Raw genomic sequence first — 24,801 nt, 5'->3', positions numbered from 1 at the left:
AATCTTGTTCTTTGGCTTACTTTTTTGATCACTTTTGATGCAATTTTGTATCCTTGCTGTTAAAGTAAGAGCAGAGTAATAGAGACCTATAGGAGATTATTTTTAAACTGCCAAAGGAGATTAAAAACTGGCACCCTCAGGGATCCTTGAGGGGCCTCCAAAGTTCACTCACTCACACTCACTCACACACACACACACACACACACACACACACACACACACACACACACACACACACACACACAAGCGATAAAACTGAGGATTTTACAGTGTCACATGGATACATAAATAGATATAGGTATCCATGGCGTAATGCAGTTTATCAAGCTGGGGGTCATTGCAATTAGAAGGGGAATGAATCAATGCCATTTGTTAACATCACTGAGAATCATTGCCAAAGAGGATTCAATCTCGTCAAAAAGGGTGAGGAAAAAGGCGTCTTCAGTCATGTTCTACTATGACGCATGCTGTATGAATGTTTGCCAGTGTGAGCTAGACAAGAAACCAGGCTGGAAAGCTGTTTGAAAAAGTGCGAAGAAGTTCAACACGTTTCTCGTTGCGGGGGGGCTTCACGCCGACATGGCGACCCCCTCCTCCAAATGTCCAAGGCGCTGCATACGGTCCGTGTTCCCTTTGATCAGAGCGAATACCGCATGATCATAATGATCAGACCTCAGATGGTTCTTAATCCGCGCTTGTCTGATCGTCTTGTATGGGGTTGCCTGGTCTGCTTATTAAAAGCGACTTTGGTTCTAATTTCATGTCAAGTCAAATTCATTGTCAAATGAATATGTAATTAATTATCCAATGACCCTCCATCTCAAAATATGTTGTGCCAGGGACCCCCCCTATACAAGAATTGTGTTGCTAAAATGTTTCAAAAACATTGTACATCTTTCACTTTTTTCCCATAGATATCTTTTGAAACAAATATATAGTGGCTTCTTTTGGGTTGGTTTTCATAGACCTGGTTGCTTATTTCTCTCACAAAATCTGGCAACACTGATCGTGAAGACTAGACTTGCATTTTGAAAAAGAAATCCGACAGGAAGTTCCCCCGCACCGGATAACAGCTTGACGCTGTGCGCTGGTGTGTGTGTGTGAATGTGTGTGTGAGAGTGTGTGTGTGCGTGTGTGGAGGCTGATCACATCGCATTCCAGCGTGAACGACATGTAACCGAGCGGAGCTACTGGCTACAGTGTTTCAAGTCGTCTCAACCGCACTGAAAAGGATACAAATAATGTCCAATCCTAAGGACACTAACTCGTGTCCTGATGGCTACCGGGCTTTGAATACCAGTGAACTTCAGGAGCTCTTGCAGGACGAGGATAAAATGGATACAATTATTCGACTAAATGAGAAGGTAATTTTTTCTCTCTCTCTCTCTCTCTCGTTTCCACAAAGAAGCAAACTGACAATCAAATAAAGTGTTGCTTTGATCTTTTTTTCCTAAATGAATGGATTCAGTGATCAAGCTTGGGTTTGTGTTAAACAGCCATTGGTTCCATTAGTATTAGATGGCTCATGTTCATGGCACATGATGTGCACGATCTGCTTTACAAAGCTCATCGAATGACTGCGTGTCTGAGGGCTGCATGGATTCTTCTTTGGGTTTTTTTCAACCCCAAATTTGGAACATGTGGTAATGTCATGTTTTCCACCAATAATTCACAAAAACATTTTTTTATTCACTGATGCGTTTTCCCCCCCTGTTATTTTACCTCTTAAACGCATGGAAGAAGATGCCCCCAACCCAACCCCCACCCCATGTATACACACACACACATTTAATATATTTCCTGTCTCTTATATCTACCCTTCCCGAGAACAATAAAGCTCATTGTAGATAGGAATGAGCATGTCCTTCTCAGCTGTGACCATTGATCTATACTATAGACTGCTATAGATTCTATAGATTCTACAGCAGTAGAATCTATAGAATCTATAGCAGTCTATGTAAAGCTGTCTGTCCACAGCTTTTTGCCCGAGTGTCTCAGGTAACGGTATAGGCTATATTTTCTCTGTTACAGAGTAAACTGTGCTTGTTATTCGGACAGGGTGTGCCTGGGTTCAGTTGTCTGACCAAGGCATGACATTTGAAACCCACCTCTGATGAAGAATTAATTGGAAAGATGCTGCCTTGCCACAGTGGTCACCTATCATCAGGAGGTCATACAATTCTCCCTGGGGAGTCTCAGGAGTTTCAGTAATGGGGTTTGGTGTGTATTCAGCCAGGGTGTGGTATAGCCGTAATGAACTAGTAATATAATACCAATCGTTGGTAGAGATAGAGATACGACATGTCCCCCGTCTGTCACCTCACCAGCTTTTTCCAACAGCAAACATCAGCGGAGTGCCATGCTGTGACTCTCTCCCATTACCCTGAGCTCATGCTGTTATGTCTGTCTGTGGTGTGACTGACACTGCATAGTTGTGGTGGTTGGGGCTCATTGTGTGACTGGGCTCCATTGCCACTCTCATGAGCCCAGCGGAGCACTGCTGCGCTTCATTAATGTTCCTGGGTCTCCGGGGGCAACCGTTTTTAAGGGGATCATTTATGGGACAAAAAGATGAATGCCTGCTTTTTGCCTCACTAGCCACTCTGGTAAGCCCCCCTCTGGATTAACAAGAATGCTTGGAACAGGGGTTGCCCGCTGTCCTGCCTGTCTGAACTGTCACCCTCCGCTGATGTCACGGTATTTGACAAAAGCATGGGATTTGCAGAGCCAGTGGACTGCACTGTTCCTGCTTGCCTTTAAGTGAAGACATTCAGTCACTCCCTGAGAACTGTAACTCACAACAAATAGTGTTGCAACAGAATCATGAGCTCTCACGCAGGGCCCTCTTAATTTGAGAGTCTCAAAAGGCAATTACAATTAACAATTTAGGCATTTAGCAGACACTCTTATCCAGAACAAGTGCACAAATCAGTAAGAGTAAATGGCATGAATTTTAGTCAACACATGACAGGGTAAATAGTCATATAAGTAGAGTGCAAAGAAGACAATTTAATGCTTCAAAGATTCCAGGATACCAGGTAAACATCCAACATGGCATCCGTAAACAACATCTACTATCTAAACATTCTTTATGGTCATGCACAAACAAATCTAAACTAGAAAAAAGTGCTCCTTGGAGGGCAGGTCTCCGCCAGGCGACGTTTCCCACCCAGGGCCTGCAACCTTTGGAAGTTAGTCATAGCATATTGAAATGGATTATGACAATTCTGACTGATATGTGACATGACTCCAGAGATAATGTGTACCGATTTGCATGAGTTTTGGAACAGAATTGTAGGACTAGTAGCAAAAAATGTGTTTTGGAGAAAACTCAAAATGTCCACAAATTATTGTACGACCTAAGATTCGTTATAAGCCAAAACGTTAAGCGGGCTGTTATAGCACCACCATACGGACGATTTGTAATATTTGGGTTGGCGGTTCTTCCTTGACCTACTACGAGACAAGTGTGCGTGCAAAGTTTCACATCGATCAGTCAAACGGTGCCGGACATTAATAGTTGACAGAAGCAAAAACATAGTCTCTAGCCTTCGGATGTCCGACTCCGGACTGGTAGAACAATAACAAAACATATTGTTGTAAATAACCAACATCTATCTATGTAGCCTAATACCTATCTAATCTATCTATCTACTTGAAGGTGAGGTGATGTCTTAAGAGGTTAGTTAGTTTTCAGACTGCGGCGGGAGACCAATATGACCAGTCAGTTCGGCTGGAGTTCAGTCTTAAATAGATGGTTTAAAGTAGACAGCAGAAGTCAGAGAATCTACCTTCTAATTGTCAAAGGTATAACAAAAACACATATTTACTTTATTTCATGCCACCAATCATGCAGAACCACAGAAGAAAACAGTGTTGCAGCAATTCATTCACAGATAGACTTGCTGGAACAGGACTCCAAATCCAAAGTGTTCCCAGAGTGTCATTTGTCTGCGACCGTAAATACTGTCAACTCTGCTTTACACTCAGTGCATCAAAAATACAAGCGCTGGGCCCCAGAGGGCGACTAAAAGGCTTTGTTTTATAAACGGGCTGGACCAGTCAAAGCAGGAAATGGAGCATCTGTTTCAATTCCTGTTTAGGAAATAAACAGTGTGGATAATTGGGGATATGGGCTGGAATGAGATGCGTTATGCCGTTTATAGTCACAGGAAATTGTGAGAGAACAGCAGATCTGTAGTAGCCTATATCTGCGTGCACACATGCTTCTTTTGATTTGGGGCTGCATTCTGCAAATTCTTCTGAATCTTGGATTATGAATGCCCCACAAACATCCATTAGATGAGCCAAAAGTGTGCAAGAAATGCAGAATGCAACACTTGTGGCTGAGTGCTTGGAAATCATCCTTGGCTCTAGTCTAGAGGGAATTACTTTTTAAGGAAAGCGGTGATGAAAATCTCACATTTTGTGGATTAAGGAATGCTGAGGTGATGGAATCTTAAGTTCACACAAGGTTGGTTTGTTTGTTTTGCTGAATTGTAGAACCTCACAATGTAGCATTGTAGCACTTAGACTTTATCGTCTACTATGATGTGGTAGTGTTAGTAAGGCCTAATGCAGAGTAATGATAATAATACTAATACTTAGATTATACAGCATAGCACCTATAACAACAAAAGTTATAAATGTCTTCCCATAAAACAGAAGAATGTTTTAAAATAGCATAAAAAAGTATTCATAGTTATTAAGGTTTACTCATTGAACTTTTGTGATATATCACATTGAAAAGTCTGGAGGTCTTCAGAGAATTATTCAGCGAGACAGTAATGACTTTGAGTGTGCCAGAAGATATTTTTTTAAATGACTTGACTTCTAAATGTAGGACTGCATAGTTAATTACGTAGCAGTATCAATTTCAGCTCCCACGGTTGACGGTTAAGCTGAAATTAATTACAGTACATCAATGTGTGCACTGCATCAAGTGCTTTACGTTGCTGTATGAAATCAATCACTCCCATTTACATTCTTTGGGTTTTCACACTGAGCACTGTGACCAGCCACAGCTGCTCTCTGTTTTGTCTGTGTGCAGCTTGTTCGTCTCTGCACACATCCGCTGATACATGTGATTAAGCATGTGCCTACAGAAGAGGACTAAGCCGGCTGCTTGCTCACGCCTCGCGGAGGAGAAGAGTAGTTCGGAGCTTCAGCCTCTGATCGGGGACAATTGGGGCTGAATGATTCACCAGCACCTCCAGCTAAGAAGGGAAAGACCCACTCATAACAGAGAGGCCAAAGCGTACCAAAGCTAACATACATGGAAGGAGTTATTGTTTTAGAATAGACACATGAGCATTGTCATATACTCAAACCAGTTACAAACCAGATGGTGCCATATAAGCACAACTGTGCAAGCGTTCCTTAAGGGTGTTTTCTGCACCTGAAATGTGATAATACAATCCAGTATGAGCCCATGAAGACTATGTGCAGCTCATGGTCCTCTAGCCACACAGACATAATATCCACCAGTCCTCCACACCCACTGTGTGATCCTTATTTACACATTTACCGCAGTGTGATGATGTTTAAAGACACCGGCTATGATTGCAGCAGGACTACTGCCGAGATAGAAAAGCTTATCGCCAACACTAAACAACACAACAAATATACTGTATACCACAGTCGTATAATGTAGTTGTGTTTTCAATCAACGTCAATGATGTACATCATATTGAATATCAAATCAATGCAGGAGCTCTGCACTCTCACACCAGTGCCTCATCCATCAACTGGAAATGTAACATAATTACAAATTTAGCATGGAACTGATTTGCAAATCTCAACAGCCCTCTATGCATTATCTGAAATATTTATGCTGTCGCACACTTCCATTAGGTCAAAGTCAATGTATATCGTATTGAATATCAAATCAATGCAAATCAATTTTTCAGTATTTGACACCAACCTGTCACACGCCCTCACAGGAGAGTGTGCACTAGGAAGGACTGAATGATATATTGTTATTATATCATATTATCTAGATATGAACATGCTATACAGTATCAAAGGCAACAATTAGGCCTGTCACAATTACATAATCGTCTAATCGCAATTATTTGAGAAAATCGCGATACTCTTCGCATAATAATCGTTTCCATGTTAACACATTGTCAAATATTAAAAATAGAAGAAATTGCTGATCTACAAGCTTACAACGCGTCACAAAGCTTGTAGATCAGCTATTTCTGCTATGACGCGTTGTAAGCTTGTAGATCGGCCAAATTGTCAAATTATTAAATATGTCAATAATGTATTTGTATATGTTATTTGTCATATCTGCCCTGTGCAATTTTTGATTACGAACAAAAATTGTATTCATATGCTCCAATGTTCAATGCCAAACAAACACACAATTATATCGCAATTATTTGAGTGACAATTAATCGTCAACTTAAATTTGTAATCGGGACAGCCCTAGCAACAATGTACATTTCCCTTGCTGGCTCTGTATGTACAGCTAAAGCCAGCCAATCACAGCCAGGCCTTCATGCTCTGAGTGTGTCCAATAGCTTGTTTCATCTTCAGCTCATTCAACCCCCTTTCCTTTCCTTGCACGTCGTGTAGAAACACACTCTGTCACTGGCGTGTGCGTGACAACTGCGGCAGTTTCACGGGACCTACTCACTTACCTTTTTTTATTGAAAATGATTTACAGTAGGCGACGTCTGACAAGACCAGAACTGACATTAGTTTTTTGAACGATAGGGGATTTTCCCTGACCATTGTAAAGTTTATCCCGCTCGCCATGTCGTAGTAGGAAGTGGGCGTTTGACTTCCAGTCAGTGGACTTCAAAATTAGAGCAACGGGTGAAGTCGTAGGAAAGTAAGCGTTTGTATTCCGGTCGGAGGAATTCAAAATAAAAGCAATGCAATTTCTTGAAGAATGCTCAGACTGTTGCTACACTTAAAGTCAAATAACAAGGGTGAATTGTCATATTGTAAATCGGATCACTATTGAGATATTTGGCATAAGAATCGAGTTATGCCTTTTTGTCCATATCGTGCAAGTAGGGCTGTCACGGCGGTTATGACATTTTACTTGACTACTCGATTAACAATTTAATTGTGTTTCTGTCGTTGAACATTATGAATCAAAATTACATTTATGTTTGGCTTTTAGGCTTGTAAACAAAAGTTACACAGGGCAGATATGACAAATGACACATTTTAACTACTTTATACTTGAAACATAAACATTTATAGTGGAAATAGCCGATCTACAAGCTTAAAAACGTGTCGCATTGCGACATCTGCTATTTCCACTATTTTTGAAGTTTCTGAAAATATATTGACATTTTTAACATGGAAATGATTTCGACGATTATGGTGACTATAAAAAAAATATTGCAATTATATCAAATTATTGCGATTAGGCAATTATGTAATAATTGTGACAGGCCTATCATGCAGCCCTAGTGTGCGCTCCCCTCCGGTCTCACCAACTAGACTATGTATTTTCCTGGAATGCAATTACCAAACCTGTTCATTGACACCAACTCATTGAGACAAATTATGTAATCACAGTAGGTAATTAGCAAAATAATCAGGACTATCATTTTAGCCATAATTGTGCTGGCTTGATGATAGATTTGTTAATTAACACAAATTTTGCCCCAGCTTGAAGCCTTTACTACCTACCCAGTTTGCAGCCCGCTACATTACATCGGCCGTTGAACAATGATGAATGAGGCGCTGGTGTGAGAGTGCAGAGCTTTTGCATTGATTTGATATTCAATATGATATACATTGACTTTGATCTAATGGAAGTATGCAACAGCATACATACTGTATTTCAGATAATGCATAGAGGCCAGGGATGTTGACATTTGCAAAGCAGTTCCATGCCTATGCTAAATTTGTAATTGACTTTTTATGTTACATTGCCAGTTGATGTATGTTCAATATGATGTACGTTGACTTTGATCTAATGGAAGTGTGCAACAGCATAAATATTTCAGATTACGTGTAGATTGAGGGCGGCTGAGGTTTGCCGTTAATGAAGTTCCAGGCTAAATTTGTAATTGACTTTTCGATGTTACATAAAGTAAACTAATTGCAGTCGGTGCGCTTCTGAAATGTCTTGAGGGGTCGTTGACAGGTCTTTTGTAACCAGCCGATGGATGGTACAAGAAATGCAAGAGGCCCCTGGCTCAAAGTACGCATGTACGCTCTAATCTCTGTCTACCATGGACTTATCTCTGCATGTATTACAAACCCTCTGCCATCCTGTGCTGCAGGTCGTTTCTTTGTCGAAGGAAGTCAAAGGAAAAGGTTACAGTGACTGTTTGAAAGTTGAGATTGATTTTGTTTTTATGGTATTCACTATTCTGTCTGATTTGTCCTGGTGTTTATCTGTTTTTGAGGCGGTTGCCATAGTGCTGTATATGCTGCCATCCATATTGTCTGACAATACCAAATATTTGAAATTACATGGTAGTGAGTCATGTGAGCCATACTTCAGTTCTTTTTAAAAATAACTTTATATTCAACAATCCCTTGCCTTCCAAGGCAGCACTAAACTGGACCAGGCCAAGATTAAATCCTCCCAAACCGCTCTCTGGGGGGGTTTTAAGGACAGGCTACATAGTTGACTGTATTTAGGACTTGTAATGTAATTTCATTGATATGCATGGTTTGCCTTTTCTTTGATATTCCGTTACACAATTTCACAGAGCTATATTTGAATAATCCCACGGCGTAGACAAAGATCAGTTAATTTCACATATTGCACATTACTAACTGACAGAAAGCCACGTAACTTTCCTCATTAATTGATAAGTCATAGCTGTAGCTAGCCAAAAAAAGATGCAGGATTTGAACAACATAATATGTGCATAGTGAGAAATCCCAAATATTGACCATGGAAATTGTGCTACATACATGCTAATCCTTTGGTATTTGCCACGATATGCCACTTTTGTTAACCACTTACCACTTCCACACCAGCATCCCTATTCTGGGGGGATGCTGTTTAACGTGTGCCAAAAATAGCCGTCCTAGTGTGTGACGGAGGACAATTTCACTATAAATTCAAATCTCCACGATACGATTATTGTGTGATAATCTTTTCACGATAATAACGATTATGGCCCCATTAGCCTTTTGGGCCTCGTAATCAAACATTGCACAAGGCAGAACTTAAATATACAAAGAAATTATTGACATATTTAATAATTTTATACATAGCAGAAATAGCAGATCTACAAGCTTACAACGCGCCACAAAGTGACGCGTTGTAAGCTATTTCTGCTTTTTTTATATTCGAAATTGTGTGAACACATTTCAACATGGAGACGATTATGACGATTGTGCGAAAATAATTGCGATTATCTCAAAATATTGCGATTAGATGATTATGTAATAATTGTGACAGGCCTAGGTCCCATCCCTATTTGCTACAGTGTGTAACTGAGCTGTACGTTACCCATTGCTCTGTGTGTCTTGTCTTCAGTTCAAGGACCTGCAGGTGGACAGAGAGATGCTGCTGACCACCAACCGGAGCGTGGCCGAGGACAGTCTTGCCTGGCGACCCCGTCTCAACAATGGCAAAGTCCAGCTGGCCGAGAAATACCGGGAGCTGTCCAACCTGACCACGGCCTGCTGGGAAAAGCACAGTAAACTTGGTGAGTTTGAGAGATGCGGCTGGTGCTTCTATTAGCGTGAAGGATCCTAACGGGGAAGAACGCGGTCGAGTCGGGAATAGGGAGGACTGCTTGGCAGGGTCACTTTGAAAATTTGAGGAGTGTATGGTGGAACGGAAAATAATACGGCCATGCCAGTACGGTTTCATTTTGTTTTCAGGCTTGTCTCTGAGCCATTTGTCTGGTAAAGGGGCTACCTTAATATTATGATTTAAATACATTTAGCATGCCATCCCTTTTTCCTCTTAGCTGGACAGCAATTTGTTCAGGGCCACAATTCACTGCTACAGACTAAGTATATATATAAAAAATAATAATACATTTGGTGCTGATCGGTCCAGCGGTTTGCGAGATTAGCTCTACACACACACACACACACACACACACACACACACACACACACACACACACACACACACACACACACACACACACACACACACACACACACACACACACACACACACACACACACACACACACACACACACACACACACACACACACACACACACACACACACACACACACACACAGTTTGTCAACAGTGCCAGATGCCAAAAATGACATATGTTCAAATTAAGTGTCAACATATGTAGATTACTTGTAGAAAACCTTTTATTTTGAAGACATCATTTTGTCGCCCAACACCACAGAGACTATTAAACAGCTTAAAGATGAGGACTGGAATCCAGTCTTCTCTGACTGAATGAGTAAAGGATTTGAGTTATTTGAAATTGGAACACGCTTTGGGTGTACTACGTCATTTATACTTCCCAGTTGCATCAGTTCATACCAGCAGATTCAAGAGATTTTATTGCCACATCGACGTACGAATGCACGCACTGTGAATACCACGCATATGAATGCATGTAGAAGAGATTGCAACCCCAGTGTTACTGTGTTCAGCACCCTGCTCTCCTTACAGTCCATCTCCTCCCTTTCCTATGACACCATCGGTCATATATTTCATTGGGAGACGTTTTACCCACAGTGCTCTGGCCTTCACAGCCATAAGAGAAATATGGAATATTTGTTGACTCTCTTGGCCTTGGCTCTTCTCCTCCCTCCATCACATTGTGTACCCTACATCGAGTGGTGCTGTGAATCTGTCTCTCAATGGCCTTTTGTCTGAGGAGGAGGAGAGGGGGGGGGCGCAAATACGAGTTTCACATGACTGTACAGAAAAGGCTTCAGAGTGTCAATGAGACAGACTTCTTCAACCGCTCCAGTGTAAGCTCCAGTGTGGTCATGGGAACGGAGGGGGGGGCATATCAAATGCCAGTAGGGAGCTCGGAGTGGTTGTCATGGAATTTGAGTGGTGGGAAGGGGCCGTGTCTTTGTTTTGGCAAGTCATGCTTCTGACAGTGTGATAGAGCTGAACCAGGGGGCTATATGAGGGAGAGCTTTGAGCTGAGTGAAACTGAGGGAATATATATATATGTTTATATTGTCTTTCTTGGGTGAACTGTCGAAATTGTTGAAATGGTTGTCATACCTGAAGCAGGTGATACGAGGTCTCCAAACAGCTCCCGTATGCTTTTTTGGAGGGAGGCCTGCTCCTTTGCTCCAATTACTGAGTGTAAACTTTATGGATCAGACGCAACACAACGTTGAATCTGTTCTGACCTCCCTGGTGATGTGGTATGCGTTTGAATGATGAGTGCACACTCCGCAGACAACTTCAGCTGCTTCCCAATGATGGAAGGTGGGTGGAATGTTAAACTTCCTGTCAACACATACACGCGTGCGTGCGCGCACACACACACACACACACACACACACACACACACACACACACACACACACACACACACACACACACACACACACACACACACACACACACACACACACACACACACACACACACACACACACACACACAGTGCCAGCAACGCCAACACATAGCAGGATGGGTGGGGGGGCCTTCCTTCCTCTCTAAAACATCTGATTCTCGTTTGGGGCTGCAACAAGGGAGGACAAAACGTCAATGGGGAGGATTTCTTGAGGCGAGTAATTGTGGCAGAGACAAAACTGTGTAACTTCCGGCTAAGCGTCGCCGACAGCTGTATTGTGTAATGCAGCCTGATGACAGCAAAGGAAATCTATTAAGAGAGAAACGTGGAAATGTGCTCAAGTACGCCGTTGTCCCCAGGTGGAACTGCAACCTTGTAATGTGATCCTCTCTGTATTTTACACCGCTAATGTCCCCGCTGCCTGCCAGCATTAGAATCCAGAATGCTTCCCACAACATCGTTGCCCTTCACACTGTTGCTAATTAATGCCACTGACTTTTAGGATTAGAGATTCATAATAAACCTACATATGCTCATTAGTGTGTACACACTAATACACAGAAACACTAATGCTTATTTTAAAATAGCAGATGTACAGGGCACAAGCTCACAGTATGGCCCGATGTGTTGCGTTGAGAGCTTGTAGATCGGCTATTTTCTACGCATGTCACCGTCATACAATGAAATATAAATCAGCCGTAACCCATTAAGACCCGAAGAAGCCGATTCTACAAATGTCTTCTAAATCCCAACAGTTTTCTGAAAAACGTTTGTTTCTATATCAGTGGTTCTCAAACATTTTCATGTCAAGGACCCCCAAAATTATATGTATTTGGCCACGGACCCCCATCTCAAAATATGTTGTTCCAGGGACCCCCAGAAGCAAACATTTGAGTTACAAATGTTCGCTTAAAAAATATATATATATTCAAAGGTTTGCACAAGTTTTCACGATTTTTGAAAAATAGCAGATCTACAAGCTCGTGGCGCGGCACTTCTCCGTGCCGCGCTATGAGCTTGTATATCTGCTATTTTTGAATAGCCAAAGTGTAAAATAAGGCTTTTTAGCTCAAATCATCCAGTCCTAAGACAGTCAGACTTTAAGTTTGGAGCATATGTCACACACCAACATTTCGCTGCTTGTACTTATGAGTGAGTGACAAACCAAGCCCTTGGAATCTCATTGTAAATAGACCTGAATCAGATATTTTCACGTATAACCCTCAACCACAGAACAGACAATACTTGCGAACAGCCACTCGCATGTTCAGGCCAACAGAAAGGAAACTACAACGGCTAGGCTTGTCTCTGACCAATGTTTTGTTTTCACAAATGTGTTTTTCTTTTTTGGGAGTAGTTATCAAAGAGCTCAAAGCTGGATTAAGTCTTTACTGGAAACACCCCTCATACCGGATTTAACAGGGGGAATGGTGCGTGTTTACTAAAGCTTTGATGATAAATCCCACCAAGTCTAATGTAACAAGTTCCAGCCCGACAAAAGGAAGCCATCGCCTCTTTAGCTGTAGGACAAACACTCACTATGAGCTCCATAAGCAAGGTCAATCTAATGCTATTGTATTCACACACGTCAATGACACTCGTACCATTTCACTGAAAGTCATCAATTAAGTGGTTGAAGGAAAGTGGTCTGTGACATTGACTTTTCCCTCTGGGGATTAATAATGCATATCATCATCATCATCATCACTTTTGTGGATTCGAAAAATATACGTTTTCAACACATGACCCTATTCTGGATGCACAACCCTGTTTCCCCGCTGAAAATAGGGCGAATCATCTTTCTTTAGTCTTTTTAGAAGCCACACAGTTAATAATACAGCTTCATCTGAGATTTCACATACGTCAGTGCAACCCACCCAATGCAACAGGGTCTATATGAAGGACAGAGGGTTAATTATTAGGGCAGTTAACAAAGAGCAGGTGCAGCTTGCCTTCCCAGTGGGATGGCCCTGCCTCGCTCTCTCTCTCCTGACCAACACTCACATGGAGTTAAGTGTAATGTCCACTGAACCCACATTAAGAGGAAAGGTGATGTGCTGAATTTTACACACAGTTGAGTTAAAGCAATCCAAGCAATTTATAGTGAATAGTACAGCTGCAGTGGTTGGAAGTGGTCTCCCTCTACTCTTCCACTGAGAAATGTAGAACCTTGTGTTTGGGTAAGACTACTTGTACTGGTTGACTAAGTGCTATTGTCTGAAACTCAAAGCGCAATATCACCCGGCTCAAACTGGTGTTCCGTCTTAGCTCAGTTTTAGAAATGTTCTGTTACCCCTTTTACCATCCTGGTCCATGAAGGGTTAAGCCCCTTCCTCAGGATGCCAGAGAGTGTTGCTAGGGCCACGTGCTGCTTCCTCTCTTGCCTCTTTGAACTTCAAGTACCCCATCTCTTCCTCATCTGCTGAAATTCAATCCTATAACAGGACCAGCAGTTACAGAAGGTCACCGAATGGATGTCTCCTCTACAGAAACATTTGTGGTGACTGCCACATTCTACCCTTTTAAGCCTTACAGTACCCTGACAACCTTAATATACAATTATTGTATGTAAATGTAATTCATTTTGAGGTAATTAAATTCCTCTTCATTGTTTGAACGGTGGTTCCCAGGAACTTCACCCCCCCACAGAAAACTATCACCCCAGCAACAAGTTGTTGCACTGTCTGTGCCACTCAGTGTGTGTGAGTTAACCATCGTGCTTCGCGTGCGTGTAAATTTGAGCAGAAAATAGTCTGTGTTATGCTTGTGCTCTTCTCTCTGTGATGATTTTCTCATCCTGACTGTTTTGTGTGTGACAGAAGATGAAGCAAGTTTTAAATGTCCATGTATGGCTTTAATTTAATGCTGACTTCCAACACATTTTCAACCTCAAAATCGATCAATTAAATCAAATTACAGTATGTTTTTCTGTAAAAAGTGAACATTTTTATTGAGAATCATACAATTATAAAAATGTGACCTGATTTGGAGGTCAAACTTTCGATTTTTCAATACAATTAGTTCAATACAATATATAACAATGTTAATATCCTTAACCAGACAGGAACAGCTGCTCCAGCTGCTCTCCCTATTGTTTTAGAACAATTTTCCTTTTTGTTTTGACATGTCTAGCCCTGTCCCAGGATCGTTTGAAGTTGATTTTGTGGTTCATTTATTTTTATTTGGACTTGACATCATAGAAGAAGTGAGGGATTGATCTTGTAATGTAACTGAATTATCATATGATGAAAGGACTATACGTGATCAACTGACGTGATGTAACAGTGGTGAGTAACCCCTCGTGAAATAGAGGACAGGAGGAAATAATCAGACTTGATATTTATGCATTATTTTCATATTTACACAACAATTTCACTTCTGACATTTAGGTGAATGATAGAGAAGTATTTGGAGATTCTGAATCAGGCTTAAACACATTTTTTACCAAAATCAAACTACACAGTCTTTAAGCTCTCCTGTGAAGTGTGCAGCCATAGGATTCATTAGGGAATACCAAGTACCCATTGTAAAGGTATGCACGTGCGTGTGTTTAATTGTTGCACTCCGCAAAGCCATATCTAGTATCTGCACTCTGTGTGAGTGTAATCGGCAGCAGATAGGTAGCCCGGTATGCCGAGCAGCTTTTCTTCATTTGAGGTTGAGTCGGTGCCATTTTGGGGAATAACAAAGATATAACTCTGAGTACACTGCAACTGTTTGTTTTGTTTCATTGCTAACTGGTTCCCTGCAGCAGGCATGCCATCCATCAACACCACCACTGATATCTAGCAGCCTTTGACAAGAAGTAAGTTCACTGGCAGTTCAGTCAAAAAACAAATCTATTTCTGCAGTAGGCTGGGGGTAGATGCTATATTATGCTGTTAAATAAGTTGGGCAGAAGTGCCTCAGGAGGCTGTCTGGCTTAGTTTGATCCCCGGCTCCTCCTGACTTCTGTGAAAGTGTCCTTGAACAAGAGACTGAACCCCTACGTAACTGCTCTCGTTGAGCAGGTTGGTGACTGTGATACACGCTATAAAGTTCTTTGGTAAAGGCGCTATAGAAATGCAGATAGTTGAACATTTACGAGACAAAAACAGCAACCCTCATGCTGTTTTTTTTTTAACCCATTCAAGCCAGGGACGCATCTGTGTCATTTTAGATTTCTTTGTCTATTCAAAAATAGCTTATCTACAAGCTCATAGCGCGGCACTCAGTGCCGCGCTATGAGCTTGTATTTTTGTAATCGTGAAAATGTATGCAAATCTTTCAATATATATTTTTAAAAGCAAACATTTTTAACTAAAATCTTTGCTTCTGGGGGGTCCCTGGAACAAAATATATATATCAGTGGTTCTAAAACGTTTTCATGTCATCAACTGCTATACGTATCGAAATTATATGTATTTGGCCGCGGACCCCCATCTAAAAGAAAATGGTTCCAGGGACCCCCAGAAGCAAAGATTTGAGTTAAAAATGTTCGCTTTAAAAGAATATATATTCAAAGATTTGCACACACTTTCGCGAAAATAGCAGATCTACAAGCTCGTAGCGCGGCACTCTACGAGCTTAATAATGCATTTTAGCTCAAATAATCACTCACCGCTCATCACTACTATTCACAGTCATGATAATGAAACTAAATGTCAAGCAATGTACTTGTGTGCCACTGTCGGTGTGTGCTTCTACTGTATACGTACTGTATATATGGCTGTAGACATGCCTACAGCAGCCTGGAAACCGAAAAACGAGTCTGTCATTTGCTCTGGCAGATAGTCTGGGCAATGCCAGCCTATGCCTACAGTAACTCTGACAGCAAGACAGGTTCAACATAGGGTTAACCCATTCAATTCCCGGGAACGCATCTGTGTCACTTTTTGATTTCTTTGGCTATTCAAAAATAGCAGATATACAAGTTTATAGCCCAGCACCAAGTGCCCTGCTATGAGCTTGTAGATCTGCTATTATATTTAGATTTTTTTGCTAATATTTGAATATATATTCTTTTAAAGCAAACATTTTAACTCAAGTCTTTGCTTCTGGGGGGTCCCTGAAACTAAATATTTTGAGATGGGGGTGTGCGGCCAAATACATATCATTGTTGTTGTTTGGTTGTTATATCAGTGGTGCTCCAACTTTTTCCTTGTCAAGGACCCCCACAATTATATGTATTTGGCTGCGGACCCCCATCTCAAAATATTTCGTTCCAGGGACCCCCCAGAAGCAAGTATTGGAGTAAAAAATGTTCACTTTAAAAAATATATATATATTTTTTTGACACAAATTTGACACAAATTGTCAAGTTTTTTCAAAAATAGCAGGTCTACAAGCTCATAGCATGGCACTCGGTGCCACGCTATGAGCTTGTATATCTGCAATATTTTTTATAGCCAAAGAAATCTAAAATGCTTTCTCGGTCTTAATGGATTAAGGCACCATAATACATCAACTGCTATACCTATCTACCTTAGCACACACAAACACAGCCTCAATGCAGGTGATCAGTAGAGGGAACTAATTACATAGATTAGTATCACGGTTGTGTCCTCAGCCTAGCATCTGTAGACTGTAGATCTGTCCCATCCTGCACCCCAGGGTGCCCTTGGCCATTTTGCAAGTTGAGATAAGCTGTTGGCTGACTAGCTCACACAACACTTTTATTGGTTTGCTTTCCTATAAGAAAAGGTTTGCATAGGTATTCAAAAGTTGAATACAAGCGTATTTACAGCACCTCAGTTTCAGTAAAGCACCGCCCAACAAACACTGTGCTAGAGCGTCAGCATTCTCTATCACGAGAATGCCATAATGGCTAGAATCATTCTCTAAATCAAAAGTACAAGTACATGCATTTTACGATGCTCTAATCCGAATCCAAAAGCTATTATTCCTGACCTTAAAATGTTTTATTATAGTGGCTCAGGAGGTGGAGGGGCCGCTTGGGAATCGGAAGGTTACCGATTTCGATCCCCAGCTCCCCCTGGGTTAGTGCCGAAGTGACCTTGAGCACGACACTGAACCCCTAACTGTTCCCGCTGAGTAGGCCTTGCATGGTTTCCTCTGCCATCGGTGTGTGAATGTGTGCGTAAACTGGTGAACGCAATGCGCATTACTTTGGATTAACGTGCTAGCACCTTTCACCATTTAATTAATCAAATTGATTTGAGATCCCTCTGATATGCCGTATGTTACTCTACTCCATAGCACCATTCACCGCGTCCGTGTGGTAGTACTAGATTGCATTAGCATCCCCCCTAAGCGCACACACACACACACACACACACACACACAAACACACTTTGCTCCAACCCCCAAAGATGTAGGTCACACACAGCTGCTCTAGGAGTATTTGTTTGCCTGGCTGTCACCTCCTATTACACCCCCATCTCCAACAGCTGCGATGTGGGGCTGCACACACAAGACCATTCTCTCACGCATGCTTGGTTCTTAGTAGACTACCCCGAATGCTCCACAGTCGAACGTGGACTGCTATATTATTAATATGGGTGTGGTGGAACATGTAGGTGCATCTTTGAGTATTAGGCGTGCTCCGACAGCGCTTTGCCATTTAGATTGGGTTTTGCATTGAGACCAAAGTCGGGACACTGTATGTAAAATAACAATATTCCTCGATTACCCACTTTCAACCTGGCATCCCTATTTCGGACATGTTATTATAGGTGAAAAGGTTTTTAAAACAATTTTTAAAACAGTGAAAATAGCAGATCTACAAGCTTGTAGAACTGCTATTTTCACTATTCGTTGTATGACAAAGAATATAAGATAATAAGAATATAAGTGGTTAAGGTTATTTGCTCGTAACACTGGGAACATCACACAACCACTGGTTGAGAAGCACTGCTTTTGAAGAGAAAACATCTTGGCTACAGATGCTGAGTGGGGGAACAGCATGTGACAAACCTCATCCACTTGATGACCATTTTGTCCTCATCGGATGACCCCCGCCAGAGTGACCTCTGTTCGAACCTTACCCCTGGCAAAGTTCAGCCAGAGGACTGGCTTACAGCAGCGGGGCACGTGATGACTGCTTTTACTTGAGGGGACAGGGGACCCTTTCTAGTCAGCTGGCACTGATTTAATACATTATGATTCCCCTCTTCCCTGGAAAAGTGACAGATGCGCGGTGTTCGTGTGAGACACAAAAACTGAGCATCAGATCAGACACATACACAAAGTAACTGAGTGCCTGCGTCTACAATAATCAAAAAAATAGATCTGGCAGGTCTTGGATAAAAAAGAATGTTGTTACTGAGGTGGGCATAAATAAGTAACTGAAATGTGTGCATGTGCATTGATGTGTAAGTCTCAGGGATCGGGCATCTGAGACAAGCCCCTGAGGTTTCTCTTCCCCAGTGAAGTGAAAAAGAGCTCTGAAATATAAGATGATGTACGCTCGATGAATATATTTATATGCCATGCTTTTTTTCTCCAATATTGATAGATCCTATAGACAGTTATACTGATATATGTAGGGTACTTGTTCACATGTTATTTAGATAGCCATATATGGTTTGCTTGACCACAAACGCTAAGAATGTTATTTAGACAGATGCTAGGTTTGTCGTTTACCTGGTTTCTTTGAAGAACTCAATTGTTTTTCACTATTTACTCTTGTTTTTTTTTTACTATTTGCACTATTTACTCTGATCTCGCACTTGAAAGTCGCTCTGGATAAAAGTGTGTGGGATACAAAACAGCACGAGCACCTCCCCATTGGGGATGTGTTGGTCAAACATGGTTTCTCAGTTACTGCATTCCCCTTCAGCACAATCGAAGTCATGAATAACGCCCCTCCCCTCATTTGTAAATCAGAGATGTTTTCTTTTGTACTTTCAGAGGCCCACGTCCAGAAGCACAGCCTGCAGACCGCCCAGAATCTCCTCCAGGAGGAGGTGGGACGTGCCGAGGACCAATCTGAGGTAAAACAAAACCTAATAAGACAAATGGCGCTTGCTGCAAAACAAACACGCTCTTTTTCAGCTGTGTTGTGAGAGAGCTTGACAACAAAATGCCCCATCCCTTAATCCCTCTCCACCCCACCCCACACACACACACACACAAATAAACACTGCTGTTCTGGGGGTAGGTTTCGTCCATGCAGTAAACAACAGTTCCTTCACCACCTAATCAATTACTCCACGACTCGAAATCAATAACAGCCTGCAGTCCACTGATAGGTCGGGGCAGCTTCCTTCATAAACCTGCCTGTGCTGAATCACTGCCCTGTGTAAGTGCTCAGAAAACGGCTGTCCATATTAGAGCAACAGTGGGTGCAACGTACACAGAGCTTGTGGTTTATGTTGTCTGCCGTGTTAGTGAAGTCGTGGGGTTGGTGTGATTTCAGCACTAGTTTGTCCTTGTTGATTTAGAACAGGGGTGGCCAACCATGTCTTTAACCCATTAAGACCGGGAACGTATCTGTGTAACCACTTAAAACCATTATGTTATACTTTGGCTATTCAGATATACAAGCTAGCAGATATACAAGCTCATAGCGCGGAACCGAGTGTCGCACTATGAGCTTGTAGATCTGTTATTTTTGAAAAATCTTAGAACATTTGTGCAAAACTTTGAATATATGTATATTTTTTAAGCAAACATTTTGAACTCAAATCTTTGCTTCTGGGGGGTCCCTGGAACTAAATATTTTGAGATGGGGGTCGGCGGCCAAATACATATAATTCTGGGGGTCCTTGACATGAAAAAGATTGAGAACCACTGACATTTTGTAGAATCCGAACCTCAGGCCTTAACAGGTTCAAACCGGTCGACCAATCCAGTTTAAAAATGCGGACAAAAACAATAATTCATACCACCCACCGTACAATCACGGATCAGGTTTGCAGGTTTATTTATTTACATTTTTTAAAGATATTTTTGTTGGCCTTTTTCTGCCTTTATTGATAGGAAAGTAGGCTGACATGAAATGGGGAGAGAGATGGGGGGGGGGGGGGGCTGACACCCGGCAAAGGTCGTCGGGATCGGGAGTCGAACGCACGACACGCTGTCAAACTGGATTACCAGCGTATGTGGTATGCGCCTGGACCGCTAGGCCAGCGGGCGCCCCTGCAGGTTTCAATTTGAACCCCAACTAATTGGATCAGAGGAATGGCTCAGTGCAATTGAATATAGAAATGTCCATGGCAGCATATCAGTGGTCCAAGTGTGTTACCTGTTTAGTAATAGGTTACTACTATTTGTCAACCACAGCTAACAAGACAAGGCAGCTGTAGAATAAGTTTGGGAAGAAACGGCAAAAGGCATACGTATAATGTCCATGTAGAATGAGAGTAATATTTTTCATCATGTCGAATGGAAAATGTATTTGTCTCACAAGCAACAACTGCACAGCGATGGTGAAGAAAGGGAACTTGGAAAGACACTTTCTGACAAACCACAAATCATTTGACTAGACTTTTCCAGCCGACAGTAAACTGAGAAAAAGAAAAAAAGGAACTGAAATCTCTAACATATGTACTGTATATGAAGCTGTTTGATGTGCATTACACTTTTCTTTTATCTACCTTTAAAAAAATAATACTGCAGTATGTATGGAGAAAAGCATTATGCACATCAAACAGTAGTAACACAAATGGGATCTTTAAAATATTAATGATGGTTTTCTTGCTCCTTTTGTATGAGTGATTGCATTCTCAGTTATCAAGATGTTTGAGAGAGAAGACATGTTATGTACAACACAAAATATAAAGTATATTGCAGTATTATTGTATTTCTGAGGCAAAGAGAGTCCACTCCAAACAATAGCTGCTATTGGAATTTAGTGTATATTCAGTATAAAATGGTTCTGCAGAAACATGGTGTGATGTCCATTTGCATCACCACACAACTTATGTTAATGTGAAACGAAGCGTTGCTGAATATCTCACCATCCTGCTATGTTTCTTGTGTTTGGCAAGAATGTGGATATCAAAAGAGTAAAGGGTCTTTATTGTGGGTTTCTCCCCACTTTTGTCATTCTGCCAATTCCCCTTGAACAATGCACTACAGTACACACAGTCCCTATTAATGCCAGCCACCACTGTTGGCCTGGTATGGGTATAGAGATAGACAACCACATGCCTACTCTGAGACAAATTGAGTGACCACTTTACTTCTTTTCACCTAACTGTCACAGGTTTCAACAGGAGAGCTGAAAGTTCTGCTCCCTGCTGAACAGGCACTTTAAAGGGACACTTAACCGATTTACACCCAAATACTGTTTTAATTAAGTTGAGGACATAATAAAAATGATGTTGGAGTGTTCTGTGTTTTTTTTCTCTTTTGTTGTTGTTTTACTTGGAAAAAAAACACACTCCAGTCTCCAGCATCATGTTTATTATGTCCTCAACTTCTTTAAAATGGGATTTGGGTGCAAATTTGTTGAAGTGACAATCCCCCCCTGGCTTCCCAAACACAAACATTTTGTTTGTTGGAGCATTTGGCAAAAGGCATCGAACCGTAATCTCCCAGGTGGTGGGTGAAAACTTTACCCTTGCGCTACCCGGATGCACCTTTTTCCACCTTTGAAACATTCAGGGGAAGGATAGACAAACTTAAAGCCGACTCGCATGTAACATGACAGGAGGCTGAGGTCAATGCATTATCTTTCACAACCGGCTTTGTGAAAACGAATGGTTGAGAAACACATGGTTGCTCACCTCTGGCCTAGAGGAAGGCTTATATAAATGAATAAATGAATAAAAAGATATTAGCTGCATTTCTTTCTACCATTGTGTAATAGAGTTATAATTCCCATATATAGAGATTGCAGCCCAACCACTTCCATCTCTGGGTTTAAGCTTATGTCTTATTCCCAAGGCTAGCCAGAGCTCAGCTGCAGTCACGCTGCTGCCTTCAGAGGCTGCTTGAAGCATTTTTTTTCTTTCCTGTTACCAAGTTAAATGAGGTCTCTTTTGTGCTTAGCGACAGATTCACTTTTAAGGCCTCATATCCCTAGAGCCACACATGACACTGCTTGCCACGGATCAAATCCCGCCAGCCTGTGCTATCATACAATCATACAGTACCCCACTTTCAGCTTTCCCACTCTCTATGTCAGTGCAGAAAACCATACTTATGAAGTTGTAAGGCTTAACGGTGTCTAGACTTTGCGAGATGGAGCCCACCCCAACTCTCTGCAGTCAAATACGTCACAGCACTCACAGAATTGTGATCAAATCTGTTACTTTTTATGAACCTTATTGTGGCACATAAAATATACACAGTGAAAAGGATGCAAGTCAAAAGTTGCACCAAAGGTCACAGATAAACAGTATAAGCCTTTGTCAAAATCCTCTTCATGAAGTTTGTTTGGTCCAATTCCCATGGGTTGGAGCTCCTTTAGTTTGTTGTCCTGCCTTCTGATATATGTTTATTTGTCTACTCTGCTTTGACAGGAGCTGCTGGAGAAATTCATGGAAGGGAACGTGAGCCTGGAGCAGTTCCTGGACTCATTCCAAAGCTCCAGAAAGGCCTACCACATCCGCCGGGCTCAAGTCGAGAAGGTCCAGGAGCTCAGCCAGGCCAAGCAGCGGCAGCAATGCAAAGTTAAGAAAGCAGAAGAGCCGGACATCAAAGTTCAGGAGACAAAGAAAGACACAGAGCCGCACCAGGAGCCCCCTCAGCGGCCCAACGGCTTCATAACCCAGGGGCCGCTTCGAGTGTTCCAGCTTCGCTATGGCCTCACGCCGGCCATCCTACTGCCGCTCTCTCCCCCTGCCTCTGCCCCGAGCCATCAAAGAAGCATACCTGCCTCTGATTCACAGCCGGGACAAACTCACATCCTCAGCCCCAGCAACCCGCATCCCGGACACGGCCAGCCCATGAACCTCAGGGTCATAGGGCAGTTATCAGGCGGCTGGCCGGCCAACGGGCGGCCAGTGCGGTTGCAGCAGCTCTACAGGCCTAACCCCCAACAGCCCGAGCCACCGTACCGATAACCGGTGGAGGAGAAGAACAAATTTGCAGGCTGAGAGGTCTTTCCCGAGACATGGGACCCAACGGTGGCCCCCGGCAGACTTATGTGAGCAAATACAGACCCGGAGACAGTCCTGAGGTGGAATCTTCAACATCTGTTTTTTATCCATGACATCCAAAAGTTATCATGAGATATAAGTGACATGAGTTAAATCCATGAAACTCCACAAACATGGAATGGAGCGTGTGAGAGAAAGACAGAGACAGAGAGAGAGGCAGTTGATAAGAGACAGGAAGAATCAGGGCATGGATATTTTTAGTTGGATTTTGTTTTTATTTGAATGTCACACTGTCAGGTTGAAACAGGGTTGTGAAGCACATCTATGATGTAAAGCTCTGTATGTCAAAGAGGACTTCATTGTCCATTCATACAACATGAAACTGAGTTGGGGCTATGTGAGATGCCAAGCTAGTGTCATCAGGCTGAATGATGACATCAATAAAGTCCTGGTTATGGGGTTCATTAAAAACTCTGATGGCTTTTTCATACACCAAGAAAGGCATTGATCTACGCGTGGAGCTAATCCTTAGCGTATGCATGCCAATACAAGAGACTGCAGCAGAGAATTGAACAAATTATATTATTTAGACCATATGGTATTTATTAACAGTCAGATCTGCACAGTGTTCGCAGACATTGTTTGACGAGATTTAGCAAATTCTGCGTTGCACATGACTCTTTATGTTCTTTAACGATTTAGTTGTTTTTTCATTTTCTACACCCCCCATGTGTATAGTCCCTGTCTCTGCCAACCCCTACTGTTTGGTCTGGGTAGAGTGTAGACAACCACGTGTCTCCTCCAATACGTGGATGTGGCCAGGCGCTTTTCACCTGGCAACGAGTTGTTTTACCGGGAGGACTTAACGCGTGCGGAGGAACATGCTATTCCTCCCAGTTCCATCTCCTCGCTGAACAGGCACCCCGACCAACCTGTAGGAGTCACTAGTGCAACGACAGAACGCCCTTCCCTGCCAGGCCTCCTGCCCATGAACACAGACAATTGTGTTCTTTGGAGAGCCCGGCCAAGCCGGAGGCACCATGGAGGAATCCAACACCAGTCTCCACGGTATTATGCCGGAACATTCCCCTGGAGCCACCTCGATGCCCTTGAATGAATCTTTATGTTCTGAATAAAAGTGATAAGAGAAGTTTCATGAAACGCCACCATTTGTTTGAAATGCCTTCCAGAAAGAAAAGAGCACCATAAACATTCTGCCATTTGTTTTTTCATACATTATGTTGGAGCTACTATCAGTGTGAGTGGTATATTTATTCATTTAAATCCTATTTGAAATGCCTGGCTTCAAAGGCTTGTTTACTCTGATAAATGAGCAGCTGCTTCTTCTTTCAA

At 42.1% G+C, this 24,801-nt stretch overlaps 1 protein-coding gene across 2 annotated transcripts; it reads left to right on the top strand.

Annotated features, from left to right (window-relative positions):
- The first annotated feature begins 1,113 nt into the window (after nucleotides 1-1,113).
- Nucleotides 1,114-24,801, top strand: vps37d (VPS37D subunit of ESCRT-I). Of its 2 annotated transcripts, none has more exons than XM_084073603.1 (4): nucleotides 1,114-1,364; nucleotides 9,470-9,641; nucleotides 19,310-19,392; nucleotides 22,870-24,801. In XM_084073603.1, the coding sequence occupies exons 1-4, from the start codon at nucleotides 1,242-1,244 to the stop codon at nucleotides 23,410-23,412; spliced, it is 921 nt and encodes a 306-aa protein (XP_083929729.1). In that variant the 5' UTR covers nucleotides 1,114-1,241; the 3' UTR covers nucleotides 23,413-24,801. The 2 variants fall into 2 exon arrangements, with proteins under 2 accessions (XP_083929729.1, XP_083929730.1); XM_084073604.1 differs by lacking the exon at nucleotides 1,114-1,364 and adding an exon at nucleotides 4,216-4,474.

Source organism: Gymnoscopelus microlampas (genome assembly GCF_963454915.1).
Source record: "Gymnoscopelus microlampas genome assembly, chromosome: 12".
In the NCBI taxonomy this organism is placed as follows: domain Eukaryota; kingdom Metazoa; phylum Chordata; class Actinopteri; order Myctophiformes; family Myctophidae; genus Gymnoscopelus; species Gymnoscopelus microlampas.
The sequence above is the reverse complement of the archived record's forward strand: the minus strand, read 5'-3'. Positions and strand labels throughout refer to the sequence as shown.

Excerpts from the sequence above, each read along its gene's own strand:
- vps37d (XM_084073603.1), top strand. The coding sequence starts at position 1,242 with ATGTCCAATCCTAAGGACACTAACTCGTGTCCTGATGGCTACCGGGCT. Across the intron at positions 1,365-9,469 it reads TTATTCGACTAAATGAGAAG|TTCAAGGACCTGCAGGTGGA; the intron begins GTAATTTTTTCT and ends TCTTGTCTTCAG. Across the intron at positions 9,642-19,309 it reads GGAAAAGCACAGTAAACTTG|AGGCCCACGTCCAGAAGCAC; the intron begins GTGAGTTTGAGA and ends TTGTACTTTCAG.